This window comes from Triturus cristatus, chromosome 8, assembly GCF_964204655.1.
Source record: "Triturus cristatus chromosome 8, aTriCri1.1, whole genome shotgun sequence".
Lineage (NCBI taxonomy): Eukaryota > Metazoa > Chordata > Amphibia > Caudata > Salamandridae > Triturus > Triturus cristatus.
The window spans coordinates 970,349,263-970,362,048 of NC_140591.1; the positions used below are offsets into that span (position 1 = coordinate 970,349,263).

General features: G+C 41.7%; 1 protein-coding gene across 1 annotated transcript in view; it reads right to left on the reverse strand.

Annotated features, from left to right (window-relative positions):
* Window positions 1-12,786, reverse strand: part of EGFL6 (EGF like domain multiple 6) — a 439,195-nt gene that overhangs the window by 38,361 nt on the left and 388,048 nt on the right. Inside the window, exon 11 of the mRNA XM_085622499.1 lies at window positions 926-1,191. Within this exon, the coding sequence (XP_085478625.1) occupies window positions 926-1,191 (266 nt within the window). The remainder of the gene's footprint in view (window positions 1-925; window positions 1,192-12,786) is intronic.

Genomic DNA, 12,786 nt, shown 5'->3' on the forward strand with positions numbered 1-12,786 from the left:
AGCCAATAGCTCTCACATAAGCGAGAACTATTGGCTTTGCCAATGCTTACATACATGTCTTCCTTTTTGTGTCAAACAACAACTGTATCAGTGAAAATGTCAGTGCCAGAGTAAAGTGTGTGTAATGTAACATTCATAGATTTAGCTTCTCTATCTGTACTGTACACTGGGATTCACCAAACGGGAGCATGTTCTCCTTTTAACGTGTCATTTCAATGACGTCATAATCTACTGCTATCTTCTAAGCCTCCGAAAGTGAGACATTTCCTTATTTGGGTTGTAACGTGTATTTGCACACTACCAGAACTCTGTCTGGACCCACTAAAGAAGTATGATAAATGAACAACACATTAACCTTTCAGACAAATAAGATGGCAACTGTGTGGTCTCTAAATGAAATATACTGCATTATAAATATACCTTTATTTATTGATCTCTTCATAAGCAGCTTTACGTAGTGCGAAACAGATATGGAGTGATGACAGTGTTATGTAAATGTAAATGTTATGTATAATGCTCCATGCTCCCGTCCATTATCAAGGACGTATCAGCACTAGAACACCCTGTTCCAGAGTACCCAGCCACACTTTAAAAATGTCAATAATTCAATCAATGAACCGAATTTGTTTTATACTGAGAGCACTAGAAGTTATTTGAATAAAATTAATGAATGGACCACTATTAAAGGCTGGCAGAAAAAAATATATGGCATGCTAATTTACACACATTAATACAATGGAAAAGAAACACGTGGCTTTGTCGACAGAGCTACGCATTGTATAGTCTACATATGTATTAAACGTCTTCAGCAGAAATAGGTCTGCAGAATCCCACCCAAATGAACCTGGCACTTTAGATAGTGGGCATTGTTACTTCTGCTAAAGCATTTCTCGACCATAACAACTCCAGGTTTATTATTACTCACGCTCTCGAGTGGGTCTGGACTGGCCTCCGGTACTTCAATTCTGCCCGTCTTCCAGCCTTCATCCCGGCCTCTGCTCTGCTCCCATGCCGGAGAGGCGCTCTGGCCGAGAAACACCCGCAGTTTACCGACTCTTTCTCCAGCGACGCGGTAGCTGAACGTCAAGCAGAATTTGCCTCGTGGCCTGAGGTCGGTAAGTGGGAGCTGGAGGCGACCGACGTCTTTCTTTTGCCCCAGGAAGGATGGCACTGCCATGTAATGCCCCTCAGCTGCAAAACAAAAATACACACTCAGGCCAGTTTTGAATGTAATTTGTAATGCTTCTGACTAGATACTGATGTATACATGTAAGGGATCTCCACATTAAGTCAAAGCAGAGTATGTTTTTTGTTTCACAAATATGTACAATCAATTTTTATGGGATCTGGAAGTTAGGGCGGTGATACTTTGAAATAATTGAGGTATTCAAATAAGCCTCACTTTAAATTTTGATTATTTCAAGCATATTGCTCGCATATCTCACACAAGAAAATTCCTTTTTCAATATGGTTAGAGACCAAAACAAGCTGAGATTAAACCACGTGTAGATTAATTGTATATTTTTCTGCTGGCATTTACAGTTGTTATCTGTGGATGCTGGTGTAACAACCTTAGAACTCATTACTTGCATAGTACATATGCTTTTTGACGACCATTGAACTGCTACGTAGAAAATTTCATGATGTGAGTTGCACGTTTGAAAATATTATTGGCGCATAACTGCATCAGTAGTTGCCAGATGAGTAATTTTTCAATCAAGTAGGAAGTCCATTGTTTATTCCACTGAATACATATAAGTACAGTGCCCAAAAGCCCAAATACACGAAAGAAAAAATGTAAACCCTTTTAAATGATGAGCTGTACGATGTAGATGTAGCATCTGTGAATGGTGCATGATGAGGAACATGTGATTTAGTATTTGCTTGTGTTCCTGTCTTTTATCATGTTCAAAAGCTCAGGAATGTTGCAGAGACTGCACACATATGCAATTATAGCTTCATGTTGGGCATGCTAATAGGATCGCCAGTCTTCTAGCATCTGTGGGGCATATGTATAACTAAATGGCACTGCACTGCAAGCAATTCAGCTCCGCCACGCTGCATCATTTGAAGAAAAAAACAGGGGTGCACCGTATTTACAAGAATATGGCGCACCCTTGTGTTTTCCCTTGCGCCGGTGCTAAAAAAGCTTTCTAGCGTGAGCGCAGGCACACTTGCACCATCGTGAAAGGGTGTTTGCGTTGCAGGGATGATTGTGTTTGTGCAGGAAGAGATACCTTCCTGCACAAAGTCAATCATTAATGGCGTTTTGCTCTTCTATTTGCGCTGCACAATGTAGCACACATAGAAAGAGCAAAAACAAGGAGAAATAAAAGTATTTCTCCTCGTTGCGCCACTCTAATGCCTCCTTTTGAAAGGTGTTAGTTTTTGCTGCTGCCTCAGATTTACAGATCCTTGTAAATCTGGAGTAGTGTCAAAAAGCAATGGGCGTTCCGTAGGAATGACCATAGCAACACCCATTGCATGCCCTTTTACCGCAGAAAACTGTGGTGAGGAGCAACATATTTAAAAGGTAGCGTTAAGCCACGCAAAGTGGATTAGCACTGCCTTGTAAATATGGAGCAGGGCATTGCACCACCGGAGCATCGGAAAAAGTGACGCTCCGGTGATGCAATGCCCTTGTAAATATGGAGCATGTGATTGTGGCAGCTACTCAGCAAGAGTTAGTAATCTTATACTTTACATGAGGATTATTTAGAGTTTGTCGGACATTGTTCTCCGTCAAAATGTAGAGGATGTCCCATGTGCCTTAATGCATTGAATAATCTTACTATCGTTCACTTTTGTGGTCAGTATTCTGTAATTATTAAAGGGCTGTTAGAAGTGGTGGTCTGTCGGGAGGATCCCAGGGAACAGGACTGGTGACTCTCACTGACGCCGATGTCCTGCTGATACAGGAACGGGACGAGGACGGTCCCTTTAATGTTCCGTGAAGGTGGCGAGAGGAGGAGTTCGGAGGTTTGATATCAGCCTTGGGTTGCCTATCGGAAGGAGCCGGCGAGAAGAAGAAGGAAGCGACTGGTACTGTAGGCGCGCATGCCGAGGAGCCAACAGGAGAATACGGGGAAGGGAAGAAGACACGTAAGGAGCTCCCTGAAGATGCCCCGCTTGCCGGTGATCCGGAAGTCGCACCGAAGGTCCCTGAACACGGAGAGACGATCGGAGGGCGACAGCACCGCGCTACGCCCACCACACTCCAGGGGGAGGGTGGCTGGAGCAGGTACATTCTCGTATACAGGGGCTCACAAAACCACGGGGAGGGAACAGGTGATTCTGTGGGATGGACACCGCGCTTCGTTTTCTCCTCTGGTCTGCACGTGTCAGCTACGCTCGGAGATCCCTCACGCCCCCCTCCCTCTACTCAGATTATCAAATATCGTCCACTGACCCGTGGCTTGTCTGTTTTGTGTTTTCTCCTTTCCCACAACTTCCTGGACTTCAGTGGAGTACCGACTGGGAACCCCGCTCCTCCTGACCTTCCTGGAACCGGTGCAGCATAGGAGCAACTCCCTTAAACCTGACTCTTTTTTTTTCTTTTGTGTTGCCTGAACTGGCTTAAGAAATAAATTAGTTTTGTTCACGCGATAGAGCACTTCCTTTGGGGGAAAACCAGTCTACCCCTCCCCTTTTGGGACTCAACAGGGTCTCAAGTTGTCCTTTGTCCAAATAGGGACCCTTGCTTCTAGTCAGGGTAAGGGGGACACACCCTTTAGATTTCCCCCTACTCACCCCCGGGTAGCTTGGCATGAGCAAACAGACTTATCCCAAAGGTAATGTGTAAAGTATTTGTACTCAAAACACACAGTAATACAGTGAGAACACCACAAATGTACACCACACCAGTTTAGAAAAATAAAGTATCTTTATATAAACTCAACAAGACCAAAACGGCAAAAATCCAACATACATGTCATAAGAATATGACTTTTCAAAGGTTTCAAGAAACTGGGTCCATAGAAAACTAGGGATGCGTGATTTCTCACAAAGTACCTGTAGATGCGTCAAAATCCACAAGGCCAAACAGCTGCACAGATGGGAAGCATCAAGAAACAAAGAGATGCATCAGTTCCTGAGACCTCAGGGAGGCGATGCGACGGTTCTGTTGCACGCAGGAGAAGTGATGCGTCAAGTCCGGTCTGTAAGGGAAAGTGATGTGTCGACTTCAAGACGATCCTGGTCTGCGGGTGATGTGTCGGGAAAGCCTGCCACAAAGTTACGATGCGTGGAAATCCGGGATACGTTGGCGATCGATGCACCAGCGTTGAATGGCACTGCATCGGTTTCTTCAGCCACGACCCTCATGACGCGTCGTACTTTCAACCGTGACAGGTGCTGTATCGGTTCTGGAGTAATGCAGCAATGCATGGTGATTCTTCTCGCACAGTGGTGCTGCGTCGGACAAACAGCCACAAGAAGAGCAATGCGTTGATTTCTTCAGTTCTTCTTTTCTTCCAGCTCCCAACAGCATGAACAACCTCCAGAGGCCCAGAACTGGAACATGCCCCTCCTGGCAGGTTAGAAATCTCAGCAGCAGAGTTCAGGGGAGCTGGGGGTGAAGTCTTTGTGTCCCTGAGACTTCAGAACAGGAGACCAGCACACAAAGGCACTTGGAGATCTTCTTCAAGCAGGTTCACAGCAAAGTTACAGTCTTTGCCCTTTCCTTGGCAGAAACAGCAACTGTAGGCTAACAGCACACAGCAGTACTCCTCCTCACAGTTCTTCAGCTCTTCTACATTGCAAAGGTTCCTCTTGAGTACAGAAGTAATTTAAAGTTCTGGGGTTTTAGGTCTATTACTTATACCCCAAAATGTCTGTGTTCTCTTTGTGCAAGGGTCTCTGAGTCCAGTCCAAGCCAGTTCTGTCCTCACTGATGCAGTATGACCACAAGGGGTGGAGACAACATTGTGCAAGGTAGACAGGCACTATTCAGGTGCAAGGAAATCTCCTCCCACTACTCCTAATTTAGCCACGGTCTATTCAGCCCAGCTCTGAGTCATCCAAGAAGGGTCAGGCACACCTCAACCCTCCCAGTGACTGTATACAGTGAATGCACCTCCCCAGCCCCTGTCACTCCAAAATCAGACAGTCAATCCACAAACAGGCAGAGGCACATAGAATGGTTAAACAAGAAAATGCCCACTTTCTCAAAGTGGCATTTTCCAACAAACAATTTAAAAATCATCTTTACTAAAAGGTTCATTATTAAATTCTGAGTTCAGAGAGCCTAAACTTTATTTCTCCATCTTGTCCCAATGGGTAGTTATACTTGTAAGTTGTTTACAAAGTATCTCCCCTTCTATCCTATGGGACCGATAACCTTTTAATAGTGAAAAACTAATTTGGCAGTAATTCACTATCAGGACACGTCACACACATCAGTACATGTCCTGCTTGTTACATATACTGCACCCTGCGCAAGGCGGTACCTTGGGCCTATCATAGGGGTGTCTTACATATATGGAAAGGGAAGATTAGGGCCTGACAAGTGGGTGCACTTGCCAGGTCGACATGGCAGTTTAAAACTGCGCTCAGATTCTGCAGTGGCAGGTCTGAGATACCTTTTAATGGCTACTCATGAGGGTGGCACAATCAGTGCTGCGGGCTTACTAGTTGCATTTGATTTACAGGTCCTGGCACACTCAGTGCACTTAACTAGGGTCTTTCCAGTAAATCAAATATGTCAATCAGGGAGACCACTCATAGTAACAATTTAAATAGAGAGCATATGCACTTTAGCACTGATTAGTAGTGGTAAAGTGCCCAGAGTCCTAAAGCCAACAAAATCAGGTCAGGAAAAATAGGAGGAAGTAGCAAAATGTTTGGGGATAACCCTGTAAAAAGGGCCAAATCCAACAGACATGCATTCTCTGAGCGGCTGACAGCTGCATAGTTTGTACACGACCACAGCACCCATCCCTCTGCAGTCCATCTTTGGTTATCCCAATCTCGTCTTACACACTGACTCTGAGTGCATGGAGGCAGTGACTGCTTTTGCAACACATGCACAGTTAAATAAGTGGTGTGTGAAGTGAAGCCAGCAGCTTGTAAAATGCTGAACAGATCCCACCTTCCAACTGCACCATTCTTTCTATGTGCCTTTCTTCTGACACCTGGAGGGCTGAAGGTGGTCTTTAGACTCCTGGTGGACATCACAGATCGATGGTCAAGGTACTCAAAAAACCTACATCGACCAATTTTCAGGGGCTCACAAGGGAGAAAAAGAAAGCCAGGTGTGTTGTATATCCCCTGCTGCATGTCACTGGAAAAGAGCTGCCATCTGCCGCTCATGGTAAGGGACTAAAGGAGTCCAGGTCCTCAAACATAAATGGTGTTGGTGCCCACTGGCAACCATTAGCTCAAACAACCATCGATCGTATTCCACTTATCTGTTGGTGCAAGGGAGATAAGCTTCTCTCTGACTAGAGCTTTAGGGCCTCCCACAATGCATTTTGTGACATTTGAGGAGTTATTTTTCTCTAAGTATTCTTTGTTTGTCAGTGAAATCTCTGCCTTGTTTGCTGCAACTTGTAGTATATACATCCCGAATTTCTAACCCCTGTCTCTTGGTGCTTTGTCTATCCTCTTTATTACCAATTCTACATGGGTATGACCCAGGAATGCTATAACTGTGTCTTCTTTAATTGTTAGTTCCAGCAACCTGGAATATGAAAAATATGTCTATTCTGGAATAGGTACAGTGGACATGTGAGTAAAAGTTGAAATCTTTTTCTTTTGATGCCACTGACACTAGCTATCAGGTAGGCCCATATTTAGTAAAGTGTCTTCACCTTTAAGGACATCTGTTTATCTTTTGCTGAAATTTCCAGACCTATCAATATTCCTGTCTACTCCCGGGTTAACATCTCCTCACATTTTCACCTCTTCTTCTCCAAAGAGCTGATGTTAAATCAGGAATCTTTCTTGTGCCTCCTTGAGACCATGTATGAATATCAGACTGAGGGTCTCACTACCCAATCTGCATTTAGCTTTTACATATCTCCACTTTCTGTCTGGTAGGGTTTCGAAAAAAAACTCACCTGGATCATTTTGAGGATCAAAATACCTATTCAGCCTGTTTTTTTGTTTCCCATGACCTGTATTTGAGTGTTATATCACCTATATTTAAATCTTCTAAAATCTCCTATTTTATGTGTGTGTTTCCTGAAGAGACATCATATTTGCATTTTATTCCTTAAACTTAGCATTCACCCTTGTAGGAAAATGCCTTCTTTTGCATGATCACCCCATTTTTTGGACTGAGGCTTCTCATGTTTGACTCTCTTACCTGGGAGTCTGCTAACCATGGCCCATTGCATGAGCTCTGATCCCTAAGACATGTTGAATTTGACTCTGCTCCTAATTGGCAAATGTAACTTACCTGTACGCCTCTAGAACATGGTACAACCTGTACTCAGGGCTGTAAGTTAAATATCACTTGTGGACTGCAACACACATTGTGCCACCACCGCAGTGACAGTGTAAACATGACTGCAGGCCTCCCCCAAGTAACCTAGCTGTGAAGGGTTAAACTGCAATTGTGACCTTTCAAAGTAAATCATTTTGACAGGCCAAAGCACTCCTTGTAAATATCAATAAACACCCGTAAGTATGCATTAAATGCCCAGACATTAGGGTGCAGGGTATTCAAAAGCAGGGCCTGTAAAAGTTTAATGTTAAACATTTTCTTACAGTGGGAAGGCCTTAAAAGCTGTTTTCACGGTAGCAGGATTAGCAGTTCCATTGGAAAGCATTGGGATACATTATTAAATTTAATAAAGTTATCTCAGCCTAGGAACCAGCTAGAAAGTTAATTATTGGACTTCTTAAAAACCTTTTATCATATTTATTACAAATCCAATTCCTTGGTAAAGTCAGATTTGTAATAAATATTTTACAAAGAGTACTTTTAAAAAGTCACCTTAACACTGCCTAATGCCCCTAAAAGTTATTTGAATTTACCCTTTGGTTCCAGATGCAATGAGAGAACTGCTGTGGTCCTTTCTTTTAATTCCAATATTTGCTGACCCAATTGGTCGGCATATTGTCTTAAGAGGCATCATCTTTTCTCTGTGGATGCCTCCAATCTATGTTTACGGGTTGATTTTCATTCTTTATGTAGATCCTGACTTAGGGAGCTATGGTCTTCCTTTGTTAGAAGGCTCTCACCTTTCTTTCATGCCACAGTAACAGATTCCTGAGGTGTCTCTAGGCCTTGTTGTGCTGAATTAAGTGTGGGAGTGTGTGTACACTATGCCCTACTGCCTTTTTCTGCTTTCTCATCTGTTTTCTTTTCTAAAAGTGTTGCCTCAAAAGTGCAGTTGTCATTTGTGTACTACAAATATGTCATTAGTACCAGGTTTATTGCAGTTTCTCAGTCTTTTGAACTTCATCATCAGAGTTTGGCCTCCTGGCAAATATTCATCATTGCACTCACTCTGGGCCTGCAGTATTTCCTGTTATTTAGCATTTCTGGTTCCCCACGTTTCAATGCACTTTCTATTGTTTCATACTCAGAAGGACAGTACATTTCATTTATGGGTATTCATAAGAAATGCCTTAGTTTGAAGGTCGAAACGCGTCGGCTTACTCTTTGGTTTAACTATACCCTCACAACTCTTCACAATCCTTCTCCTCTCTCACGCATGAGGTCAAGAGCAGCAACAGGACATAAGTTTTGGAGACTTTATGAAATGTCATGGTATACTGAATTGATTGTGGTATATCTGCTCGTAATCTACTTTAATGCTACCTCTGACCTCTCCCTTTCTGGACCGTTGAATTGAAACTAAATCGAGGAAACAATGATGTACGATTTTCCCGATATATGATATATATCTGTTTTTCCCAACTTTAGGACCAAAAGATGTCAAGATTTTGTGTATATTTCATCATTTATGTATCAATTATGATTTAATAATGTTTTTTGTGGCGTTTTAATTTTTGAAACAATGAAAATGGTATTTCTTTAAAAAGAAATAAACAAGTGGCAATGGCCATAAACAATTGAATTAAAAATATTAAATATAATTCTCTGGATAAAGTCTCATTGGTGATGGCAATCAGTTTTTGCATATCCAGACTCACAGTTGTAAAAAATGTTGTTTGATGCAATGTTGTTCCGTAATGGAACTTAAGTGTAGGCAACGTACTGTGTCTAGACTTTGAGTGAATATACTCTCTTATTCATGGTCTCAGGGGTACTCTTGTTTGTACTTATTGTATTAGTTTTATTTCCTGCACCAGTGCTTGCATGCCCAGGATTTAAATTTTAAGCAACCAGGATCTGATTCACAAAGGTAACTTACACTTCTTAGTAAGTGTACTATTTTGAGTAAGTTTCATACATTTTGGTATTCACAAACTTCAAGTATAAGTTACTGCTAAATAAAATAGTAGTAAGTCCAGCACTACACATTGCCAACCACTGGCACTGCAACAGCCTCTCATAGAAAATTATGAAGGTAGGGACTTAAAATAAACCCACATAGGAAATAATGTTACATTAATTTAAGTGATTTAAAATAGTTAAACATATAAGTAAAAATAAATTAATGTTAAATTATTTATAACGTGCATATTTATTATTTAACTGTAACATATTTTAATAACCTGTTTTGAATTAAAAAAATAATATGACAATACATTTAAATTTAAATTTCAGGAAAATAAATTGTATTCAATATATTTCCAATATTTAAAGGTTTCATTCAAAATTAATTTAATAGTGCTGTAGCATTTTTTTTATTGATTTTGTTATACATTTCAAGCAAAGAAAGAAAAAACAATTAAACCCAATTATATGAGGCCACCACTTTTTTCCATAGTTGCTGACAGCGGCTCACTTCTACATAGATGCCAACATTTTCAAACTGAGATGAGGGAGATTTTGAAAAAGAAATCGGGGGAATTTTTTCTCCTCATTGGCTGGTATTGAGGCAGAAGAAATTTTAGGTGCAACACACCGAACATAAAGATATTTTTGGCTTAAAAAATCAGGAGTCTCCACCCTGAATCAGGTTTATTGATATTGCACCACCCTTTCTGGGTGGAAGTGATTTCCTAGGTCAATGATTATCTCCTTCTGTGTCTGCAGCAGTCTCCTTGCTTTGTTAGATTTTGCCTGCACAGCGCTTGCGGTGTGCTTGTGAAATCTATTGTATTCAATATAAATCTTAAAACGGGCTTACATCCCGCCCCCTTGCATTTCAGTGGATCCTGTTCTTGCCACTTACTTTTCCTCTGTTTCTATTGGCTGTAGCGTACTATTTACTGTTGGTCATCTGTGTGTTTCTCTTATCAGTCTCCCATCAGCCAAGTACAGTGTTCATCCACTTTGGTGGAACTTATTTTAAGCATCTCAGCCTGCTGTCACTACAAGAGCTACACTCTTGCTTTTTAAAGTTACAGTACCACCCAAGTGCTGTGTGCTTAGCTTGCTGTTATTATCTCCATGGAGATCCTCCAATGTACCTTTTTTCCTTCTCAATGCTCCGGATGAGACACGCATTCCATACTGTACTTTTTTAAAACGTTTTATTGTATTTTTAGGGCATGTTAAAGGCTTATCGCCTTTGGCTTGTTAATAGCGTGTCGTAATCTTTTTAGGGACACTTCACCCAGTTCTTTGAGCTGCACCTGGGGGGGCAGTAAAGGAACCAATAAAGGAACTGCCTTCTGCTTTCACCATGCAGCCAATCGCTGGCAGGAGAGTGATAAGTGCGCTCAGATGATAGTGAAATTTCAAATATAAAGCAGTAGCCATGTGAAGCATGCCATGTTTTATAACTTTGCAGAGAACAGCAAAACTGAGAGCTCCTCTCTTCTCAAGACTCATCTGTCATCCATAGCTCTCCCAAACATGCCACAAATTGATCATGAAGAGGGGCTGAAGAGAGCTCGCATGTTTAGGAAAAAGTGTTTGTATAATTAATCTCACTTTCCGACAAGAAAGCTTAAGCGGGGTTTACTAGAGCATATGATTTAAATATGGGCTAATATATCACAGCTTCTTAATTGTTCTTAGAAGGCTGAATTACCACACTATTGTAGTCTGTACTTTCTGGGCAGCTAGGCTGTCTTAAACATATTTTGGCCATGCTGCACATTTCGCTCATGTTTGTTATATTCAAAATACCCATTCACATGCAAGAGAAAAGCCCCATGCATATCAAACAGATTGATCTCCTTTGTAACAAATATTTTAGCTCGGATAAATGTGTGCGATTATGGTGTAATTGTCGTTTTAGGTCTCTTCCATGACAGCAAATGTGCTCTCTCTTGCAAGAGATATAACATCCATCTTTTGTACAGTATGGCTAAAAAAACATTGCCAAAGCCAATAGCTTTCTTAGGCAAAACCTATTGGCTTTGCCAATTCTTGTCCCTCTTTCATCTTCATTCTGGTGCTTTGTGGGTGCAGTGGTTTAGAGCCTACATGAACAGACCCTCGATCTAGGTGATTTCACTTCAAACCTTCAGTGCTCAATGGGCACCAGGCCTCAACCCCTCTCTATCCCACTCTCCCTCTCTTCAGTGCACATTGGTTATGAACTTTGGCTGAATGCAGGGTGTGCAGAGCAATGTCTTTGTGGCTACATCCCCAGGAGGCAAGCAACTCACCAAAGTCAGTAAATACACCCACACTTGAATAGAAGGGTTCACTCTGTATCTCCTTCCATAGGACTAGATTCTGGGGTGCACTAAATATGTTTATCTCTAAAATGGCATGCAGGTAACACATCCTCCAAATGCCATTTTGCCCTTGCACCTGCATCTATGCCGCAGGCGCAAGGGTAAGTTATTACTTCAGTTGCATAGAGTGATGCTACCTAGGGGCGTAAGGCAGTGCAGGGGGACCCTAACCTTTCTGAGTCAGGCTACACTTTCACAGGGCTCACATTCAACCTAAGACCAATAAATATCTGGGAGATATGGGACCCTCTTGGACCCCTCATTCATTCTGCGGGGGCCTCCATCATTTTACATTATGCCACTCATGCTACCTTGTAAAAGAATGTCCACTTCACACTGAGTGGGCTTAAAATGTTCTCCAACACAAATGTGTATTACGGACGGGTGATTGCATATATCTGCCACCACTTCTGTAGTGCACAATTGGACCTGCAGCTCTACAAATGCCCATTTATGCATGCATAATATTTTGTTAATTTTCCCCCACTTCCTTCTATTCCACGTCATAGTTCTTGCATCACCTTTAGCACACAGCTCCGACATTGCTAGGATACTGCTACATAATACACACAAGATTTGGTTCTGGATGTAGTCTACTTCACAAGACGTCAGAAACATGGGCCTTGCGTTTTCTGCCCTCTCACGTGGGAGTAGTTTTTTTCTGGTAGACCATCTGGGTCTACTAACTCCAAATCAATTTCCGTAATTAAGGCTTGTGAGGAGCGGTGTAATTTGGTGTAATGAAGATGACTGGTAAGAAATACTTGCATCCACCATGTCATAGTGTAACTGTCATAGAAGGATTTGTGACTCTGCAAGATAACGGACAGTATCATTGGCAATGTTACTTTTAGTTAGTCCAATAAAAGGTATGAAAACCTAGATTGTTTTGATTTTAGACTGAACTAGCTCACCAGTTGCCCCTTCTGTACCCTTACAATCATCAGAAACAGGTTTTGCAGCTTAAATTTGCCATTATTTACTTTACATTGCATCGACTGTGGTATGTTTTGCATATATTAGTTTAATACTTCAAATGTTTAAAGCTCCATTTGGTAATGCATTTAAAATAGT